The sequence below is a fragment of the Fulmarus glacialis genome, unplaced genomic scaffold (genome assembly GCF_000690835.1).
Source record: "Fulmarus glacialis isolate BGI_N327 unplaced genomic scaffold, ASM69083v1 scaffold34691, whole genome shotgun sequence".
NCBI lineage: Eukaryota > Metazoa > Chordata > Aves > Procellariiformes > Procellariidae > Fulmarus > Fulmarus glacialis.
Window position 1 is genome coordinate 29,457 of NW_009195270.1, and position 23,033 is coordinate 52,489.

Below are 23,033 nucleotides of genomic sequence, written 5' to 3' on the forward strand. Positions count from 1 at the left end.
AAATACATTGGATCCATTCATTACAGTCTACTTACTGGAAGTTTTACTTAAAATATTTTGCTCACATAAGCATATTGAGCTGTAAAGGAAGGTATTACTGGCAGGAAGAAAAATCAACATCGCTTAGATGTTTTGCTGGATTGGAACCTTACTATACTTTCTAGATTTCTAAGCAAGCATCTTTCTACATGTTTTTCCAAATTCTCTTGTAACTCTGCTGTTTATTTTATTTCTTTTGTGGGTATTTTTTGCTGTTGTTCCAAAACAGTAGGAAAAAATGTGTCTGGTGTTCCCCCTTCCACCTTCCTCTCCCCCCGCCCCCCCCGACCCGTGAGGGGGACGGAAGTCGGAGATTGTGTTCAGGATCTTCACACGTTAGTGCTGAACCTCAGCACAGTCTGCCAACGATAAAGTCGGGAAGAGGTACCCTTGGATCTGCTCGCTTGCTGGCTTCTCAGAGTGCAGCGCTGGAGACTAGCCCACTTGGTGCTGCTCCCCAGGGTGCTTGCATTCCCATTCCCCCTCTCTCAGGCCCACCATATGCCTTCCCGAACCTCTTCTGCTTTGGATGCCTCCCTGTCCTCTTTGTAATCACCTTCTTGTGCGAAGGACTCTTTGTCCTGGCCCAGTGCCGAGGGCCTGCACGTCTCCTCTTGCTGTATGTCCATGCTCATATGTGACCCTTCCAGATCTGCTCTTCTCTTGGGGTGTTCCTGTTCTCTTACTGCCCATAGCTACGTTTCCCCTTCCAGCCCACATTAGCCTGCCTGTCTTCCTTCCTTGCCCTCCGCTTTTCTTCAGCTAGAGGAGCTGTGAGTATTCGTGGTACCGTGGGTATACTGATGGGGGGCGTGGAGCTAAAACTTGTACTGGAACGGTCAGAGACACTCCCAGGAAGCAAGGACTTGCGGCAGGTCAAGTGGAGGTGGCAGCCCTGTGACAGAAGGCGCATTGCTTGGCCTAAAGACTCACAGCTTTAGAATTAATCATTATGATGACTAATTAGCATTTAGGTCTGTGTCCTTACCCCTCCTCCCCACCTTCCCCAAGAGGGGCACAATTAATACAAGCCAGCTGCTTTGTAAAGGCGCAGGGCTGTCTTCGCGGGCTGTGATACTGCATTCACAAAGCTGTAAAGAAGGAGGATATTGAGATGTATCAATAGAAAGAAGTTATATTTTAAAATGGTACAGGGCATTGATGTAACAGAGGAGAACTAAACTGTTATACTGAAAGCTGCCACGCTTGTCATAGTTGGGGAATTATCTCAAGGTGCAGGCACTAATAGACAGAATAATACCTGATGGTTACCAACTGGGGCTGATGCTGAGGGAATAAAGGGGAGGGAAGGTGAAAACGGAATTTACGAACAAGGTACAGTTTCAGGCTGGATTTAGGGAAGGTGGGAACGGTTCTGCTGGTGCATTTTTACATGCTGGAGGAGCAGGATAACCAAAGTGTGGGCAACTTTGAACTTCATGGCTAATTCCTGCCGACTTGACTGGGAATTCAGTGTTAGAGATTAATGGCTCAAGATGGCCTTCTGACACGCACACATTTGTCCAGCAGAATGAGGGAAGCAACAGCATGTGAACAAAAGCATTTCTTATCAAGAAAGTGACCTTGGTCTTAGCCGTACATTTCTCCTCGTTTACTAGCGGTGGAGTGCCTTCAGCCTAACGCACTTCTTTTTTCAGTATTTTGCATTCTGGTATCATATAATGTTAGCATATTTCCTGTTACTGAAAATGCGACAGAAGAAGAGTTAACACTAATCATTTAAACTGGAGATGTTAACATTATTTTTGTAAGTGACTGAATGTAAATGAGGTAGCTTGAATTCCCTGATGGCTTGTAATTAGGCTTGTTTTTGCAAAGGGTAATCTTATCTGGTGTTTCATGGTGCCAGCTGTTCACATGAGTCAGTAGGAATTCCTTCCTCACCCCCATTCCTGCATCCCACATAATTTTGTAGGATTTCACTTTCTTCTGAAGCATTGAGCAAAAGTGACTGCTGATATGAAAAAATCTCATATATAAGATTTTTAAAATTCCCTTAGTTTTTTTTGTAACTTCCGCAGAAAGAGGTCAATAAGTTACTTTTATTTTTCTGCCCAGAAACATTTCATTAATCCCATTTATAAAAGATTAAATGTCTTTTAAAATCATTGGTATGAACAGTTTATAACGGAAGTACTGTTTGCTTTGAAAGCAGCAACTCTGCTATTAATTTCAAAGCGTTATGGGAAATTTTAGTTATTGAAATTTTGACATTCTTTAGAAGTTAAGCGCAGCTGATAATGGTTTCTTGGTATTCTTTCCAAAGACTCAGTTTCAGCAAGGTCAGTAGTAAAATAACCCAGAGCGTAAAGTAGTTAAGCCAACTGAGGAGTAAAGATATAAAAAGGAGCAGGGTTTGAGGGATGACCAAACTTCTGAGAACAGGGGAGGGGGAGAGGTGCGAGAGAGCTGGGTTTTACCCACTGCAGTTAAAGGTACATGCCCTTTTTTGAGGTACCGTGCAACCACGAATTGGTAATGTCACATGCCAAAGGATGTATTTGTTATTGTGTGTCTGTGGACAGGGGTTGGATGTTAGTCTGAAAGCTCTGCCCCCACATGCTGTCTGTCATAGCAATTTGTGTGCCCCTCCTAGAAGGGAGCCATTTTTACTCTAAGTTAAGCTGTTCTTTGGTGGTCTCCTCCTTTCCTACGTGCTCTTTTGACAGCCTCCTCTTAACCTCCCAAAGTTGTCTTTCACATGACTGGTACGATAGCACAAATGCTCTCACCTGGCCGCTTTCTGGGAGACTGACATGGAGCTGAACTTGGCACGGGAGGGATGGATTGGTATTTTTGCATGTCCTAAGCAATGTTTGTTAAGCTGTTCTTTGGTGGTCTCCTCCTTTCCTACGTGCTCTTTTGACAGCCTCCTCTTAACCTCCCAAAGTTGTCTTTCACATGACTGGTACGATAGCACAAATGCTCTCACCTGGCCGCTTTCTGGGAGACTGACATGGAGCTGAACTTGGCACGGGAGGGATGGATTGGTATTTTTGCATGTCCTAAGCAATGTTTTGCCCTTTCTGAGGGCACCAGCAAACAACGCTTTTTTAAAGGGGGCCTTGAAGTCCTTTGGTGATGCCAGAAGACCTGGTGGCAAATTGTCCTCCTCCTGGGCAGGTGCTGGAGGGCTGCGTGCGGAGATCTGGCAGGCTTCTTTCATCGCTTGGTTCTCAGCCTGTTGGCTTCATGAGTGGGTACAATTCGGCAGGACAGCATGGGAGGCAGTTTTCTAAGGGAGGGGGGATGAGTTTGTAAGTGGGAGCAGGTACTCCGGCCCGGAGGCAGTGTTGGCCGGGTATATGTTCTCTTCCATCACTCTTATCTCTGTACAGCTGTAGCTAACCTATCCGATCTGTAATGACGGTTTTCATTACGGCTCCTCAGCACAGCTGCAAGGTGGGTCGGTGATTTCCTCCACCGCCACTCCGCCGGCCTTTTCCTTCCCTTCCCTGGACATGCGGTTTGTCATCTGCTTGCACAGAGCCTCCATGTACTGGGCTGTGGCTTCCTGTACTAAATCTGATCCAAATTTGTGCTGTGAGGTATTCCCTCCCCCTTGAAGGGTGGCAAAGAGGAAAATAACAGTTGAGAGTGAATAGGTGTTGGCTGTGATCTTTACATGTGCTGGCAGCAGATCCCACGACTTGTATTAGCTGCACAAGTTGAACAGATGGAACAAATTGACAAAATCGTGTTCACTCACGCTGTGCTCGAGGAGCAGCTGAGTTGCTGTTTGAAGTTGAAAGTTCGAGTGTGGTTTTTTTTTTCCCCTTGTAGTGGAATTTCTGGTTATATTGTAGAAGCTATTGCCTCAGTGCTCTGCAGTAGCCCAAAACAGTTAATGAGAGCGGTGTGTGTCCTCTTCTGTGGCTGAGTGCACTCGGCCAGGGTTTTGGTGAGGCAGAGGGGAGTATGTAGAGTGTTTCCATTCTAGATAACGGACTAAATGCCTCCTCTGGTTTTAAGTCCACAGTAGGTGGTGGAGTTGGATCAGGGCTGAACTCAGCCCTTTGCCGTTCTGGCACCATCCAGGTCAGGGCAATAAATGCAAATTTATTTTTATAAATTGCAAATTTTTGCAAAAATAAATGCAGAGTGATAAATGCAAATATGCTTACGGAGTTTTGAGTGTGATGATTCTGGAATTGTTGTTCATGAGGAAAAACACTTTTTATTCTAGAGAACCTTAACGCTTCCCTATATACTTTTCCAAGCAGAGCGCTAGGTTGCTGTCAAAGGCTCTGAGAAGCATGTGGGACCAGAGGGTCCTAATCTCATCCAAGATCCCCTCTTTGCCATGAGGGGAAGCTGGCTTACACCAGTGCACATTGCACCTGCAGCTTGCTAGCTCAGCTTTGGTGGTCTGCACAATATGGGAAGACTCTTGAGGCTTCTCCCTTGCACCTTCTTGCTTCCCCTGCCTTCCTTTGGGCAAAATACTGGACGTGTAACTGGTACTTTTACTTTCCCATACACTGACAGTGAATGAGGAGGCCCAAATGTAGGAGGTGGCAAGTGGATATTTTTCTTCCTGATTCATCTATGAAAAAAATTCATTATTCTTTCTTCCTACTGAAATTTGTTTCTAAGAGTGATTGCTTACCCACTTGTTCTGTCTTCCCCTTACCTCCCTTAACTTCAGGACTTCAGGATGCATTCGACAGCGACTGGGAAATGGGGAAGATCACTTACAACAATTATAAAAATGGATCTGATGATGCTGTTTTGGCTTACAAACTCTTGGTACAAACTGGCAACCGAGCAAAGCCCATTGACATCAGCCAGGTACTGTATCAGAGTCCATACTGGTTTATACAGGAATACACAAGTCATCCGGAGCGGGGGGAGATGCAAAGAGCGTGTCATAGTCTCTTTTTTCATCTTGATAAATTGAATGCCTGAGTTACACCTTACTGCATGGTCTGTGTTGCAAAGTATTCAAAATCAGCACTGGAATGCCTGCCCTTGATTATTACTGGTTGGTGTGTGTTCGGTGCTGCTCCCGTGTCAGACACATTCAGTTTCCACTGAAATTGTTGTGAAAAACACTTTGCTCCATCCATAGGTAGATGGAGTCTGGTCCTATACCAGACAGAGCCAACGTTAGCCTTGTTGCCCTAAGTGGCATTGTTTCTGATTTGAATCAGATTGCCTTACAGGGTTGACCTTTGCTCAGCTTTCTGCTGTGGCTTTGAATCTAGCATTTGCAATTATTTGCTTAGTTCCTACCGATCTATGCAAAACATAACATTTTAAAAAAGATGTTGATGAATGATAGTGGAAGGGGACTGAAATCGTTACGTGCCATATTATATTCTTGTACCATCATCACTAAATACAACTATACTGTTGTAGAACTAAGAATGGCAGTTGTTTGAAGCTGCCTAAATTAAATATGTCTAAGGTTCTTTTGCAAGGTTATCACAGCATATGACTGCATTTGCTGTAGCCATTGGTAGGTGAAAACACATTAGGTTTGACTCCTTACACTAAAATTAGACTTCAAACCTCTAAGAAGAAATTCTGCAACACCTAACTTCTCCTCTACTAGAGTCATCATTGACTCGCTGTGCTTTCAGGCAGAAAATAGTCTTCCTAATGAGCTTCTTGGCAGATCTGCTTATTGTCTTTCTTTTTTTCCTGGCATTAAAGGTGACAGATTTACGGAGTGCATTGTTCAAAGTTACTATGGTGTGTAAAACACACTGCTGTATAGCAACATGCAGCATGCTGTCAGGTCTGAATGAAGCTTCGGCTATGAATTAAGCAAAGAAAGGGAGTTGAAGAGAAAACCTTCAGTGAGATTTTGTTTAGTAGAGTGTACCAGGTACGCTGTGGAACAAATGCGATTGGACTGCAGCTGCTGATATAATTTCCTGTGCCTGGGAGGGAGGAAAGTGCGGTGTACCCACAGGGGCTGAGCGCTGTACTGTGCAGTTCCAGAGACAGCTTGAAGACATACAGTTGTTGCATATCCTGTGGACTAATTGAATCCAGATCCTTGGAATCCAGCTTTTTTTTTTAACTGCTGTCACTGTTGTTTTTCATTTCATTAGAAAGACCTGAAACTGGAGCCGAGCCAGAATTTTAAATAAACAAAACAAAAAACCCCAGTAATACTTTTCACCCACAGAGTCCTCTGTCAGAGCTCTAGCTGTGCAGGATTTGGCTACAGAACTCTAGAAGTGTACCACTGCTGTTTACCCCACAGATGCATTTGCCCACAGTGACCCAAATAACACAGGGCACTCGTCTGCTTTCTTGATGCTGGGCATTTTCTGAATACATAGGTCATAGGAGGCAAGTGTTAGCAAAATTTATACAGATGTTGTTTTATTTTTATAGCTCTCCTCCATTTACTGGGTGGCATTTCCTTCAGTGTTAACAACAGAGGTTAACTGCACACAGACGTGTATAGGGACTCTTGCCAGGTTTTCTTTCCCTTTCTTTAAATATGTTTCTCCAACTTGGTTGTTTTTCACTCTTGGCTGCAGGCTTTCAGAATTCGGATTTAATTGGTTCAGTCTATTCTGGAACCGTCTGCTGATTTAGTGGTTATTGTAAATATTATATGAGTAATAATTCATAAATGACCACTTTCTACTGTCACTGTAGACTTTTAGATTTTTTTTTTTGTTGTCAAACAATAGTTCACTGATAAGTCACTTCAAGTGAAGATTCATATTCTTTTGCTTTTCCCCTTCTATGTGTGTGTTGCATCTTGAGGCCATTTGTTGAAAGCTTTACGGGAAGAGCCCCGAAAGCAAAACTCATTCTGAAAGGCTTCTAATTTTTCCCATTTTGCAGTTGACTAAACAGCGTTTGGTGGATGCGGATGGAATCATTAACCCAAATGCTTTCTACATCTACCTGACAGCCTGGGTTAGCAATGACCCGGTGGCCTACGCTGCCTCGCAAGCCAACATCCGGCCTCACCGCCCGGAGTGGGTCCACGACAAAGCGGACTATATGCCAGAAACAAGGCTGAGAAGTAAGTAGCATCATCTTAATGTCTTACAGTCCGTCCTTCAAGAACCAGTAACTCTGCTGCACAGGGCTCGGAAGCGGAAAGAGGGCAATATATTGTCCTACTCTGTAGTCTTAGGAGACCTGTGCACCGTTGCAAATGTGGCACCACTACAGGGTTTTGTCATGTTGAAAAATGAGTTTTGTGGCCATTTGAAGCTCTAAAAACTTATGGTAAGCATTGCTTTTTGCTGTCACCTGATAGTTCTGTCTGTGAGAGAAACCTGGAGATTGCGTGAAATTCCTGCCTATGTCATTCTGAAATTTCATCACTGAGATTATATCATGTTTATCCTCAATTCTTAATACCTAAGGGAATTTTATCGAGTTAGCTCATATGCTGAGCTACCCACACCGATATGGTGCAAGAGCTACTTAGGTAGTGGAGCAGTCCCATTCCATGCCATTCACTGTTTCCCGGAGCACCAATGCCAGTTCGCATTGCTTTGCTTCAGCTTTCAATTTATTGGGAGGATTGCTAGTTGGACAGCAGTGGGGAAGGGGAGAGGGCGTATGGGGGGGGACTGGTGTGCTTGGAAACATAATTGGGTAACCAGCTAGCCGTGCTTCAGTGTATCCGAACCCTAGAGCTTTGTGGCAGTCAGCCAAGTCTTGTCTTAATGAAAATTTATAGTTGAGATTATAATAGGGCAAATCATGTTTAGCAAGTCAACTGAATGACCCTGCAGGGTCTGGAACACACAACGGCAGTAACAAAATGCTTGTTGTGGAGGCTTTCTTTTTTCCTTGTCATAGAGTAGACTTAGCATTACGCTCAAAAAGAAGTATGGAGAGTGTTGGTTTGTCAAATTATTAAAGGATAAAAAGTCACGTATTTCCTCAGTAAACTTTTATAATAGTTTTTTTTCCCAGTCATTTGCATCAGTAACAGAACATGGATTTCTGAATCTGACTTTCAGAATCTTCAGGGGAAATCTTAAAAACCAGCCAGCCTGATTGAGCATAGTGTTTCTCTAGTTTTGTGTCGGTGGACCTCAGTTAATCTCAGGGAAATGACCTTTGATTTCAAAGGAACTGCACTTGCATAAAAGAAAAGCATTTGGATAAAATGTTTAAGATGATGTGATCTTCTGCTTTATATTGCAGTTAGGGATTTTTGCCCAGGTATTCAGTAAAAACCACTATTGCACTGATGAGTATTAAATACATATATTGAAATATATCTATTAAATTATATAGAATTGTTTGGGGACTTGATGTAGACTGTGTTCATCCCATTGCACTGCATGATAAAATACAGTAATCTCCTGTGCTGCTTCAGCTTTCAATTTATTGGGGAGTTTTTAAAATGTCACTTGTTCCAAAGAAGTAGAATTTAAATTCAACATCATTAAGCATTTTGCTGTGGAGAAGAAAGTGTTTTGTTAATCGTGGTCTCTGTGTATCTTCTTCTTTTCAAACACCTATTTTAACACTGCTATCCTCTTCCTAGTTCCAGCAGCTGAGCCCATAGAATACGCTCAGTTTCCTTTCTACCTCAACGGATTGCGTGAAACTTCTGACTTTGTGGAGGCTATCGAGAAAGTGAGAGCTATCTGTAGTAACTACAGCAGCCTGGGGATTGCCAGCTACCCAAACGGTTACCCATTTCTGTTTTGGGAGCAGTACATTGGGCTTCGTCACTGGCTCCTCTTATCCATTAGCGTGGTTTTGGCTTGCACGTTTCTGGTGTGTGCCCTCTTCCTCCTAAACCCCTGGACGGCTGGGATCATTGTAAGTTTATTGTAAGGGTCTTTGTTGAAGTCAAATTCCTTTCAGCATAGCTCTTGCTGTAGTCGGGAAGGTTTTGTTTATGTCTGGGCCTCTGGTGGAGTATGTATATTGCATCATTCATTATATATTTATTCAACTTGAGGGGGTAGGGTTCATGCTAAAGGTACAAACCTTAATAACCTTAATCCTTTGGCCACCTTTTTTGCAGCTTTAAATGTTTCTTAGAAAGGTACATAAGCTTTTGCCCTTGCTCAGATGCACGCTAACGTGAGAAATAAAGACACAGAGGAGAATCAAGAGCTTTATTAAATATTAAAGTTATTTCTAATTATTTATTCCTTCTCCCTTTTTATCAGACATAGTTATTTTTCAAGGCAGTTGCTAACTTGCCCGTAAATTTTCCCACTGATTTCTGAATGCAGTCTTTCTGGAAAAACTGAAATGGTTAGGTTTACGGTACAGACTGTGGCAAGAGTGTAACTGAGCTATCGAGGAGAAAGAGCCATAAAATTATAAACTGAAGAGAATACTCCTCCATGCTTCCTGCAAGGCACCATAAGCCTCTCAGTAAACATTCAAGTTAAATTGAATGATGATGTTCCTATGTTTAAATTCCATAAACTATCGTATGGTTTATAAAATGCCAGAAGTAGAAAAGTGTAAAACAGTTACTAGTTTTTGTAATGTACGTTTATAAGACAGGTATGCTAAAAGGTAAATGTTTAGTCTAGAATATTTTTCATAGCACTTAATCAAGCAATTTATGTTATTACTCTTGATTCATTAGCTTATAAAATCATTTATTGTAGCGCATACTTTTTTCCTTTGGAAAAGGCCTTTATTTTGAGAGTCCACCATTGCTTTTATAAGTATGTCTATCTTTTTTTCCTGCTTGGCTTTAGCAACTTTTAAAGTTGATTCTACAGATTTCCTCCCCTCCCTTTTCCTCAGTTTTTTTTACAAGGTAGATGAAAGAAAAATAAAAGCTTTCCGTTAGATTTAACTGTTCACTTTGTCCCTGTCAATCCCTCCAAGTATCTTAAAAGCTCAGAGCTCCTCTGTAACCAGAGACGCATCAGCTGATTATGGCATTCACTTTCTTCTAGGCTTTAAACCTACTCAAAAGTCATCCTCACTTGTTTTTGCAGTTCTACAAAAAAAAATTCCAATACAGGTAGTTGAAAGTTTTTTTTTCTGGAAGAATTGTCCGAGAACCAGGTGAAAAAGAGAAAATGTAATGGTTTTGGGGGGTATCCATGATAAGGAAGAATAAATTGTGTCTCAGATCACTGATAAATTGTAACCAATACAAAACTGGTGCTTGGTCTGTTAACTGGTTCTTAGGAGTATCATTTAAACTGGCTCTTTAGCAAGTCATTGCCGTTGAGCACAACGAAACAAGAAAAAGTGACTCGTCTTTGGGAATATAGGATGGCTTTGAGGAATATGTTTTGTAGTCACCATGTTGTTTTGAAATATCTTTCTCTTCATTTGTCTGAAGTATAAGAAGTTATTAACAGCTGTTTGAAATCACCTAGGTGGTGGTGCTGGCTTTGATGACTGTGGAGCTGTTTGGCATGATGGGTCTAATTGGAATAAAGCTGAGTGCAGTGCCTGTGGTTATCCTGATTGCTTCTGTTGGCATTGGTGTGGAATTCACTGTTCACGTTGCTTTGGTACGTAAAATCAGGAAGCATTTTCAAAATATTTTAAAATAAAATGATGGCAATATAAGGATCACAAATCCTTACTTAGTCTCCTAAGTCGGTGACTTCAGATTCAGATTCTCAGAAGGAAATTGATCACAAACAGTTTCGTGTGCCATTTGGTTTGTCTCGATAGAGTGGAGTTGATCTTGATGAATTAGTTCCTAACTATTGAGTCAGTCTCCTAGGAGATAAAAGGGGATACATGACCTGTATCAGACTAGTAGTCTGAGTGATGCAAATATATAGGCAAAGCAGAGCTCTTAATGCACTTCACTTCAGTCCAGACTCTCCTCGTCCTTGTCTGCAGCCTCACTGTTGTTACCTCAGTGCTGTGTAGCTGTTTGTTCCCTCTTGCATGTAGATTCTATGTCTTGTGGAAGAGGAGCCTTTAAAGGAGATTTTCAAAATCACATATAGTGTAATTTGATCTCTCTGGACCACTGAAATTTGAAGGTATTTAGATTCATTTTCCACTTGAAAAATCTGCAGCTTCTTTTTGGAATCCATCAGCTATTAATAGTGGGCACAAACACACAGTCTGTAGGAAAATAGTTTTCCGATGTGATGAGGAGGAGCAGAGAGGGAAAAAAGTACATTTTATATAAAGATTTTCAACATTTTCAAGGTTAAGTGTCCAAATCTAGAGTGCAGCTACTCAGATAGCTTAGTCAGCCTGATGTGCAAAAATGCATAGAAACAACAGTGGGCTTGTAAGGGGGCAGTTTTGGGTGTTCAGGATATGCAAAACTCATCTTGCTTTATTTGGTGACAAAGAATAGAGGAAAGGGCTATTTTTCTGTGTTCACATCTGACAATGTCAGCGCTGATCTTTCCAAGATTTTGCACACTCAGCATAAGTCATTCTCCTATAAGGCTATTCTAATCGATATTTCAGAATAGTTTAAGAATATCATTGTCTTCATGGATTTGAATTTTACTGTGTTAAAAAGTAGGAAAGGATGAGTGGTCAGTATAATGTAATTTCAGGGAGGAGGTGGTTGTAGCAATCCAAAAAGAAGTGAAGGGAAGGGTCTGGTCTTTTAGACCCAAGGAGGACTGGTAGACTGCTAAGAGGATCTGGTGGCAGTCAAAAAGAGAGAACTAATGGGCTCTAGAGATGGCCAAATACTGGGAGCATGTTGTAGGTGATGTACAGAGTTGGGGAACGTGAAATGTTGGGATGGGAACAATAATTCTAAGAAAAATCGTAGGGGAAGTAGTGTAAGGTTAAAGAGGAGCAACTGGATCCCTGAGTGGTGACATCTTTTTTCCCCTACTGTTATGAATAGTTAGGCTTTGGAGGTAAACCTATTTGCTAGGACTTGCAGTAGTTTGGGAAGTGTCAGAAACTAATGGTGTACAAGAGGAAGAAAGAAAGGACAGTTTCTTAGAATTGAAGATTTAAAACAGGAATACACTTCCTTGTTTCTAAATGGGAAGAAACTAATCTAATTTACGGGACTTTCTATAGATAGATAGATAGATATAAAAGTAAAAGTCACCTTGGCTGAAGGTAAAATGCCAAGCAAACTGAAAATTGCATTTTTTCACATTGACTCTGGAGTCAAAAACTTTCAAACGTAGGCTTTAAATAAAAGAATGCCTAGTAGACCTCGCATGATAGCGGCAGTACTGACCTTCACAGAACTTCCTGCATATAAACAGTCAAACCAGTGTCGCATAAACAAAAAAGACAATGGTGGAACTGTTGGTACAGAACTTAATTGAACTTGTTTAAGAGTGATTCACAATCCACTCGTGGCTCAATTCTCTGCTATTGCTTGTGAATTGTGACCTCATTTTTTTAATTCTGCAAGTAAATTCTGAATCAATAAGAGACTTATGCATCCTTTTAATTACACACATACATACGTTTATATAACTTGTTAATATGTTTGTGGATCAGATCCCATAGCTCCCATTCATGTGAGTTGTCTCACTGACAGCTGCCTTTACCCTGAGTGGGATTCTTAATCCATTTATATATATGGGAATGTAAAATGTCCTGAATACATTAATTTTCCATAGACAACTTTTAATCCAATACTGAAGATTAATAATACATGGTTTGGCTACCTACGGAAGTGAGAGTTGGGAATCTCACTCCACAGGTACCCATTTTTGGTCTGCTTGTCCCACCAAATAACTTTGTAATGTATTGACTGATTTCCCCCCAAATTTGTCAGATAAGTGAAAATAAGCTGCTGGAGTAGAGAGATTTGAATTCCAGGACCAAGAGGAAGATAGCTGCTTGAGCTCATCCCTTAACAGGAAGTAGAGAATTCGCCGAAGAGAGAGCCCTTATAAATCCCAGGAAGAAGATCAACCAGGTTCTTGTCTTCTTAAACCATTAAGTCATACACAGAGAAGACAAATTCATGCGAAACAACAGCATTTGAGTGTTCTTGATACAGCTTGTTCACTAAGGAGTTGGAGGGAGAAAGACATGTCACTGGTCATACTGTTGCTCAGGCCTACTGTGTTCAGCACTGTTCCTAAGGCAATTTTATACGTATACGCCTGCTAGCTTTGAAGCAGTGAAGTTGCAAAAACATGTATTTTGAGTGAAATAGAAGTATTTAAAAAAAAAAAAAAAAGAAAGAAAAGCAGCACACAATGTGGTGTTACTTCATGCCAGTCCTGTTGAGTATGCTGACAACTTTCCATCAGTTGGGCGCTTACTGTGTGTGACATCTGATAGTCTGGAGCCTCGGACCAGTGAGAAGAAATGCGCTGTACTTCTGTGTAAAGGGACAGAGGACCTGTTGTGCTAATGAACGCTGCTGTGGGTGTCGCCGTGTACCTGAACTGAAGCTACCAGTCCTTGGTCTGTGGCAAGTGCATGGGAAAGCTTGCATCAGTATTGGCTGTTTTTACAGCACACTTCCCGTGATAGCCATGCAAGCCGTGGCCCCACGAGAGTGAGCAGAGTAACCCTGCAATTTTGACACCTGAAGTGCTTTCACCATGAAATGAATTCTTTGCAGGTGAAAATGAGCAAAGCTGGAGACAAAAGCCTCCTGATGCAAGCAGGCACTGTTTCCAAAACTATTACGATGGTCTGACTCTGTCATCAGTGCTTACTCTGGTCGTGTGACCTCAGCAGCAGCTATGCGGTATGACTGCAGAATCAGGCCTTCTCTTGAAGGTTAGCCAGCTATAGAGATGCTTCCATAAACTATAGTTTGAAGTAATTAACTGGTGAAAAACTCTGCATGCTATGAGAGAGGCTTTTTGAAAGGTTGTGTGCATCTGTCTAATGAAATGGATTTCATGTTTTACAGGCATTTTTAACTGCCATAGGAGACAGGAATCATAGGGCTGTCCTTGCCTTGGAACACATGTTTGCACCAGTGCTGGATGGGGCCGTGTCCACTCTGCTTGGAGTGTTAATGCTCGCAGGATCAGAGTTTGATTTTATTGTCAGGTAAAGCATTTGTGTGTGTCTTGACTTTCTTTTTAAAATAAAAATAAATATGCTTTTAATTTTTAGTCACTTTAGCGTATCTGTCATTTTATTGCTATGCATGGTGTGTCAAGCATGCTTACGTCATGGTCCTGCTTTCCCTCTGTTTTATTAACTCCTTGTTACATGCTAGACGCGTAGTGTTTCCATTGCTGGTATTAAAATCTGTTCCAGGAAAATCTAACACCCAGCACGAAAGAACACAAAAATGGCCCTCTTTAGCAAAGTTCGCGAGTTCTGGGTTTGAGTCAGTTCAAAGCATCTAGTATTGTCCAGTATTAGCTAGGTTTGACCTTTAGCCTTTAGGTCCTCCAGACTTCTCGTATGCACAACGATTTGCGTGGAAAGGACACGTGAACCTACAGACATGCTGCAACTGTGCTGCAAGTGACTCTCTCCGGGCCTTCTCCTTCTATCGTTATGTGAGGTTTACAGCGATGTATAACGGGGAGAGGAAAAAAAGCCCTGTTTGGGAGCTGGGGAACCATAAGTATGAACACAGAACTTCATATTAAAATTTTGTAAAGCAAAGCCTGAAGGCCCTTCTGTTAAGAACTACAGGCAGACTGTTTCTTGTGAATTTAATTAAGAATGTGAATTCGTCAAGTATGAGAGGAAAGCAAGTTTTTCGTTGAGGGGAATTTGAGAAGTGCAGTGAAACGGATCCTATTCTATTCCAAACAACCTGTGGAGCTCTGCAAAATGGCTAATCTTAGAAGTAACACAGGTTCTTTGTGGCAAACTACAGCAAGAAAAAAAAATATCCAAGCCCTAAAATGGAACTGAGGTATAACTGGGCCAAATAAAAATGCTCTGAAAGATGACTTAACTACTTAGACATAAGCTGGATAGATGACTAGACTTAGCTGACATCCGTCTGACAAGAAGAACAACAAAATGTCAGAGGCAGGAACTGAGAGAGTGGCTGCTAAATCTCATCAAGATTTTTTGTTTATGTATGTAAGAGATTTGAAGAAGGCAGGCAGTTTGCAGTTAGACCTCATGAAACCTACATGAGGATTATTACTATACAGATACTGCATGTCGTGAAATAAAATTTGTATTTTTTTCCCAAGTCAGTATTTTTTACTTTATTTTACTGGTGTTGAAGAAATAAGGTAGAATTATTCTTTTAGGACCTGATCTTGTAAGGGTTGGAATACTTTGACATTTGGGTTACTTATAGATTTAACCTAAATTTACAGGGGTACATTTGGTGTGCTGCTTTCCTACTTAACAGATGAGATTTTGGCAAGCATATTTTTGTGTCATAGCAAATGGAATATTGTAGCAGCCCTTCACACCAAATTTGGATTGGATGTTCTCTCAGTTTATAAAATGAGCCTTTCAACTTTTCAACTTATGTTATTTTACTTTTTTTGGCCATCAGTTTCTCATTTTCTAGCACAATCTGACTTTAGTTTGCCTTGTTTAAAAAATAAAATAAAATAAACTATGGGAGCTTGAGCATTGTTATAGTGGGTGAAGAAGATCCCAAACTTCCGGAAAGCGATAGATTAGTCCAGCAATGTGGAAGATTAAGTAAATTAACAGACATTGTATACACCAAGTGGTCAGAGCTATAATCCTCCTGTTTATCCTAGCGTTAGATGGATGAGATGCAAATGTTTTTAATGCCTGTTGTTGATCTCTGTCCTAGTATAAAGTTCTAGTGGTTTATGTTAGTAGAGTAGATTGGGTTGCTGATTTTTGCTAATGCAGATCAGAAATTCCCAAATGTTTACAATAGTAGATTATTTGTAGTTTTACAGGAGTCTGATATATTTGATCAGATGTGGAAACAGGGAGGCAGTAAAGTTTGTTGCCAGCTAGACAATGTAATCAGCAGACCCATTAGTAGCAAACTGGCCCTCCGTTCTTCTCCTTTGCCTTCTCCTCCAGGAATTTACTAAGACTGAGTCCTTGAAATCATTAGTTACAACGCAGCCTTAAGTTTAGTCTGAGCCCCAGCTGTGCCGAATACCAACTAGCAAGGCTTTCCTTTTACTGACAGGTTTACCTTGGTATTCATGAAGGATCCCAGACCTTAGCCCTCAGTGGTGGGAAAGGACAACCACTTGTGCACTTTCCTCTTCTTCCATAGTACTTCAGCCTTTATGTTTGAATTGGCTGACGCAAAACAAGAGTATTCAGAGATGCTAAATTGTTCAACAAAAGATTAGCCTGCAATGCAGCTCTGCCATTGTGGAGTGCTCTTACTCAGTACAATGCTGAAGCTTGCTATAGAATGGGCAGCATTTTCTTTGCAGAAAGCGGATTCCTGTGTTGTAAAAAGGTTGCAATTCGAGCTATTTGGTAAAACTGGAACTCACAGAATTCTAGGCGGAAAGTTGTGATTAATGAACAGCAAGGGAAACCCTTACCTGATACACTGGAGATTTAATTAGAGATTCTGCTGTAAGATGCAGAAGCGTTTCACAGTGGATTAGCTGCTGGGAGAAGAGGGCTTCTTTTCCTTCTGGGCTAAATTGTTTAAATTCTACACCCTTCACTTCATTTGTTTGCTTCTGCCGGGTTTTCACTAATGGGGGCCCCTTTTCATTGTATTTGTGCTTTCAGTCCATTCAGCTATTCACTGCACATTCCATATTTTTATGTTTGTGTAACACATTTATAAATAACATTACATGCTTCCAGATTCTGGGAAATTAACAAATGTAATTTTTTTTTTTCCTTTATCAACTAACACTTTGTGTTGTGGAATGTAGCTTCTCTAAGTCAAAAGGTAAAAACCCCTATATCTATATATGGAAAGTGATATAATTATTTAGTACAATGTTAGTAATATTTTAGATTTAGTTTAGTATATGTATTATTTTAACATGTTTAGGGGTAGTTTGTAATCCCTTATTTCTAACAATATTTGTGGCTATTCTCTCCCCAAAACCCCTTAAACCCTGCTTCAGGTATTTCTTTGCTGTTTTGGCAATCTTAACCATTCTGGGAGTTCTCAATGGATTGGTGCTGCTTCCTGTTCTTCTTTCATTCTTTGGACCATACCCTGAGGTCAGTAAAATTAATGGTGAAGAGAAGAAATAATACTGTCTTTGCACCCCTGCCCCCCCAGACTCCCCGCCTTTTTTAGAAACTTTATTTTTTAAATTCTCTTGGATTTTTTTAGTTTTTAAGTTTCTTGCTCTCGGTTTTTTTTAATCTTTATTAAATGTGCTGTTTGCTATTTAGTTGATATTCTTCTACTTAATATTTTTAAAGGTTTTTTTAGTAAGTATTGTTTTAGAGGCTGCAATCAGCAAATTTGATACAAGTGTAGGATTATTTATACTTCTAAAGGGATAATGTGATACGCAAACTAGTCTGTAAAATAAGGATTTTCCCCAATATTTTGCAAAAGACAGTTCGTTTTGTACACGTACCTTCTTCTTTCCTACCTCACTGTCTCTGTTGCTTTCCTCAAAATATTTAACTGAGCAGACCACCAGGAAGGCCTTTGTGGACCAACATACACCAGTGGTGGTCCACAGACCACACCTTGATAACCATGACGGGTCTGCCAGAAGGTCCCCCCTGTCCAGTCGCCTCTCCCTGGTCTTGGCTCAAGCAACGTTTTTGATGGGTGGAAGGCTTCACTTAGATGTTGATGACTTTACAGTATAAAACCCAAGTCCAGCAAAAAAGGATTCATAGATACCAAATTTGTATTTGGTTGTTGATTATTCATTACCTACTCTATAGTTAACACAATTACTGTGTTACATAGGGCTATCTTTATCACATGTTAGTAGAATCAGTGTGCTATGCTTCATGTGTCTATATATATATATATGTATGTGTACAAGAATGAAACAAGGTATGTATACAGCACTAGTAATATTTCAGAAGTATTTTTTTTTATATTATTAAAACAGTTTTGATAACAGTGTGTAATCACTTACATTCCTAACAGTATATATGACCTGTCCCTTACTCAAGAATGCATACGTGCATATGTTATTACCATATACGTTGCTATTATTTGTGTGTCCATCTCTCTTTGCAAATAGACACTGAACCATATTATACATACACATTTGAGGTGATTTTATGAAATCACTGTTAATATATGCTGAACGGGGAGGGAACTCCACATACTATTTTTGTAAGTGCAAGTGTATGCATGCACACACATACATGTACTTCCTGAGACAATGATACCCAGAAGAATCTGTGTAATCCTGTTTACATACATATCCACAGATGGACATCATGTCTGTCTTTCATTAATTTTTTAAGTTCACTGTAAATGTTCATCAGAAAACTGGTGCTGAGGTTCCCGTGGCATGGGAGGGTGTATGTGGCAGAAGAACATTTGTGTCAAGCATGAATGATTAAAAGGGTAATACTAATTGAATGTTACCAAATGCATTGTCATCAGGTTTCTCCAGCCAATGGACGAAACAGATTGCCCACACCATCTCCTGAGCCGCCCCCCAGCATTGTGAGGTTTGCACTGCCACCCGGGCACACAAATAATGGGTCAGATTCCTCTGATTCGGAGTACAGCTCTCAAACCACAGTGTCTGGCATCAGTGAAGAGCTTCATCAGTATGAGGCCACCCAAGGCCCTGGGGCACCAGTCCATCAAGTAATAGTGGAAGCCACTGAGAATCCTGTCTTTGCGAGATCCACTGTAAGTAGCTCGCATATTGACTGGCAGGAGGGCAAGAAGAGTGTCTGGGTTTTTTTAATGTAAATCTCTTTATTTTTGTGGAAAGCTCTTTCATATTTCTGGCTGATTATGCTTTGTGACTTTGTGCCAAAACTTGTAAGCAGGGAGTGAAGGGTTTCCTCATCCTCTCCTTTAGAATCAAGTTGGGGGTAAAATGATGGTACGAAAGCAGAGGTCTCTGGCATGTGTAATTGCTATTAGATCATATTGGCACCAGCCACAAGAGAGAGCTCTCAGTCTGTTTGATGTCTGTTCTCAGAGAGAGAACGGGGAGAGATTAAAAGATCCAGACCTCTTCCACACAGCTTCTTGTGGATCACCATCTCATATACCTCTCTCTGACAGCACGTTTTGGGGAGAAAGATTGATAGAGCCAGAAGAAAACAGTTTCAGGGTTGTACCAAACCTAGGGCCTGTTGCATCTTGCTACTGGGTTGGCATAACTGCGATTTCAAAGGAAAGTGAAAAAGCTCTGTCTCCTACCCCTGCTGATGCTGCATGCTGAGCTGCAATGCGGATCTGTTTTTGTTCAGAAGGGGCCTAGAAATAGGTACAAGCACAGCCACATTTGAAGTTGGTCACGGTTTATTGACTGATGTGGCCGCTGCGCTTCACGCTTTTTACAGAAATCAGAAAACAGATTCCTACAGTCTATACAAACTACCCTACTAACATCCTGTGTAGGTACCCTGCATGGAACAGAGTCTTTTCTAAATGCCTGCAATTCTGCTTATTGAACGAGTTAAGACCAAGTGCTTGTCACCCATCCCTTTGAAAAGATGGACCAGTATGTAGGAAGCTTACAATAATGTTTTCAGCTGTCATCCTGTGTTTTTCTGAAGGTATGCTTTCCAGGTTTTAATAAGTTCAGACAAAAACTATCTGGAAAAATCAACAATTACCAGACTCCAGAACATTACCTTTGTAGAGTTAGAGCCAGGACAGCATTATTATAACTGTTCTCAGCGTAAAATACAAGTGAGCGTAGTATTTGTTTGCCTCACTTTGTCAGAGGCATAACCATGCATCTCTCTTTCAGGTGGTTCAGCCAGAGACAAGGCATCAGTCAAGTCCCAGATTACAATCGAATCCGGAGCCCGGCACGCAGCAGGCGTGGCGTCAGGGCAGACAACCTAAACGGGAAGCGAGGGAAGGGCTGCGACCACCTCCTTACCGCCCTCGCAGGGACGCTTTTGAAATTTCTACTGAAGGGCATTCAGGACCTAGCAATAGGGATCGCTTGGGCCACAGGGCTCGTTCTCATAACATGAGGAGCCCGGCGTTCGGTGCCGTGGGCGCCGCAGGACCAGCGTACTGCCAGCCTATCACTACTGTGACTGCCTCAGCTTCAGTGACTGTTGCTGTCCACCCTGCGGTGCACAGCCACAGCTCTCGGGGAGGGAGCTTTCCGTCCTACGAGGGATACCATGAAGCTGACCATGGGCCATTTGAGGACCCGCATGTGCCTTTTAATGTGCGGTGTGAAAGAAGAAATTCTAAAGTAGAAGTTATAGAACTGCAAGATGTTGAATGTGAGGAAAGGATACCTGGCAACAGCTCACAGTAAGGTAGGTCCACAATGGTGTGATTGAAGGAAAGAGGAAAGATAAAATTTCTCTGAGGTACCTTTCCTTCAGGGGGGTTTACGTATTGGTCCCTAATCATCTTAAATCTGCTGACTGTGAATATAGTACATTTTGCACTGGTCAGGTTGGATAAGAGAGTACTTTCCAACACTGAGAAGTTACAGTGGGTTCTGACGCGAACTGCTTCCAAGACCCTTGCAAAGTGGGTAAGTACATCGTACAGTCCCAGATGAGGAAAATGAAGCAGAGATGTTGTGTAAAGTCTCTTCAAAGCTGCGCGACTGCATTTACTGTTGATAGGTCCTGTCTTCTGATCCCTGAATCAGGCACGTTCTAAAACGTCATACAGAATGACATTGCCTAGGTGAGCGTAAAATTGCCAGCTGCTGTAAGAGTTGCCCTCTCTTGAATAAAACTCCATGAAAGAATTTGAAGTCTGTAGTGAGGACTGAATCCCTCTGGAAGACGGGCCGAGTGAGAGGTGGGAAGGCCCCACCATGCCCATCGCACTGCTGCACAGCGGGTGTCCCCTGCGCTGTGGGGGGTCTTCAGAGACCCACCCAGCGAACACCCACGCTGGAGGAGTCCTTGGGCCAATCTTTCCCTTGCCGCGGGCAGCTGCAGTGGCTATTGCAGATTTGCGGAGGGTAGAGGTGACCTAGCAGGGCAGTTAGCGTGTCCCTGTGAAACGATAGATGCATCCAAGAACTTGTGAGACTTGATACCTACACCATTGTCTTGTCTGTAGGCTGGTGAGAGAAAGTTACAGGAAACAGTGCTGTTTAGAACAGACAGGGTGTTTTAGCAGATGTTTGGGGAAGAATAAAGCTGTTCATTTTCTTCAAAATTTTCCATTAATTTTATAGGGGAGAAACCAATTGAGTTTTTACCCTGAAAGCTTTTTGGGGCTTGTGCCTGAAAAACCATTTCTCTACTTCAACTCTGTTTTTCTCTTTTGGGGGCAAGAAGAAGTGTAAAATAGTTACTTAGCTGTGGATCCCTGTTTTGTTTCTTTGCTTTTCAGAGCTTTTCAGTGACAGACACTAGTTTGACCAGAGCAAGCCATTTTATTTTGGTTGTAGAACTATTTTACATATACGTACGTGTGCGCGCGCACACACACACGCATGGAGAGTTTTGATGGAAATTTTTTCATGACTCATAATAAAATCGCCTTCTGATTTATAAAACCTCTCTCCAAACATCTCAAAGTGCAAATAGACATGAATGCTGTTAGCCTCGCAGTCTAGAAATATGGCAAGTAATAGTATCCTCAGAATAAGGAAATACTTGGGCTCAGCTTTTTCAAGCTGAACTGCATGGTAATATGAGATTCCTAACTGTGCACACTATTCGATGTAGCATAGTTCTCCTTGAAGTGTTCACTCATTTTGACTGAATTAGTTGCAGGTATCTGAAGCTGGAAACTCAGAAATTAAAGCGTCCGCTTTTTTTTAATGGGCATCGGTATTTCTTTACTGGCAAATTCATGACTGAGATGAAAACAGAGCCCACGTTTCCTGACTGCTAACTTTAACCACAAGAATCATGAAATGAGCTTTGGATTAGCTTGATTTGTTTGTTTTTCTTGAACTTTAATGAACGTTTGTTTTTCTTCTCTATTTGTAAAGGGTAATAACTGAAGCAAAGAAGAGGCCAAAGATGGAAAACTGTATTTCCAGAACTGCTTGAAGAGAAGAACTGCTTGAAGTTATAGAAAAGGACATGCTGCATCAGGACAACAGTTCACTGTTACTGTAACCTATTGTATTATTTTGTTAAATATTTCTTTAAGTATTTAAAAGATGTACACATATGTAATATACAAAAGAACAATGTAAAGTAGTATAATCTGGAGTCATTTGCCTCTGGGCAATAGAATGGGGACAATATTGTGTGCGCTTTGTACTTTTTGTACGTTGATCTCTGTGCCACAACTAAGCTTAATCTAGTTCTAAATTTCAGCATAAGTTGCTGCTGCTTAAATATTGTATAATTTACTTGTATAATTCTATGCAAATATTGCTTATGTAATAGGATTTTTTTTTAAAAGGTACATGTCTGTTTAAAATATTTTAAATTTGCGTATCACAACCCTGTGGTAGTGTGAAATGTTACTGTTAACTTTCAAACACGCTATGCGTGATAATTTTTAAAATAGCAGATATGAAGAAAAGCAAGTTAATCTGGGAGGCTTAAATAGACTTAGCTATGTGCAGGTTTTGTTTTGCTGTGTCTATCCATGTGTGCATCTGGAAGCATGCGTGCTTTTGTGTGTATGTTCCTGGTGTACTGTAGTTTCTCTTTTACTGTATGGTAACAACTTAGTGGGCTTATAAACCCACCGATGCTGACGTGAGTCTGGCTTTCCCTGTTAGCAGGCACTAGTGAAAACTCTGTTGGTGTTTACCAACATATACCATAGACTGCCATCATCAAAGGCCCAACTAAAATAGAAGAGAAGACAGGGAGTTGAGGCCTGGGGTTGTGGTTCAGTTTCCCACACTCTTAATGACTTGGTTCACATGACTTTGGTCAAGTCACTTAACTGCCCCATGCCTCAGCTTCTTGTTCTGTAAAATGGGTATAATTACACTTACCTACCTCCCAGGAATGTTGTGAGGCTTAATTACTGTCCGGGTAGTGCTTTGATTTTTTTTTTTTTTTTTTTTTTTTTTGCAGAAGGTGCCAGGTTAAGTGCAAACACTATAACCATTATTTTTTGACTTCCAAAGGTGCTGGATATTGAGAGGTGCTGG

The 23,033-nt window shown here is 41.3% G+C and overlaps 1 protein-coding gene across 1 annotated transcript in view; it reads left to right on the top strand.

Moving 5' to 3' along the window:
• The window catches only part of PTCH1 (patched 1), a 41,629-nt gene extending 19,592 nt beyond the window's left edge, over window positions 1–22,037 (top strand). Inside the window, exons 14-22 of the mRNA XM_009588054.1 lie at window positions 4,709–4,851; window positions 6,874–7,057; window positions 8,546–8,826; window positions 10,365–10,502; window positions 13,820–13,962; window positions 16,929–17,028; window positions 18,395–18,649; window positions 19,728–20,256; window positions 21,906–22,037. Coding sequence (XP_009586349.1) covers window positions 4,709–4,851; window positions 6,874–7,057; window positions 8,546–8,826; window positions 10,365–10,502; window positions 13,820–13,962; window positions 16,929–17,028; window positions 18,395–18,649; window positions 19,728–20,255 — 1,772 coding nt within the window. The 3' untranslated portion in view covers window position 20,256; window positions 21,906–22,037. The remainder of the gene's footprint in view (window positions 1–4,708; window positions 4,852–6,873; window positions 7,058–8,545; window positions 8,827–10,364; window positions 10,503–13,819; window positions 13,963–16,928; window positions 17,029–18,394; window positions 18,650–19,727; window positions 20,257–21,905) is intronic.
• The last annotated feature ends 996 nt before the right edge of the window (window positions 22,038–23,033 follow it).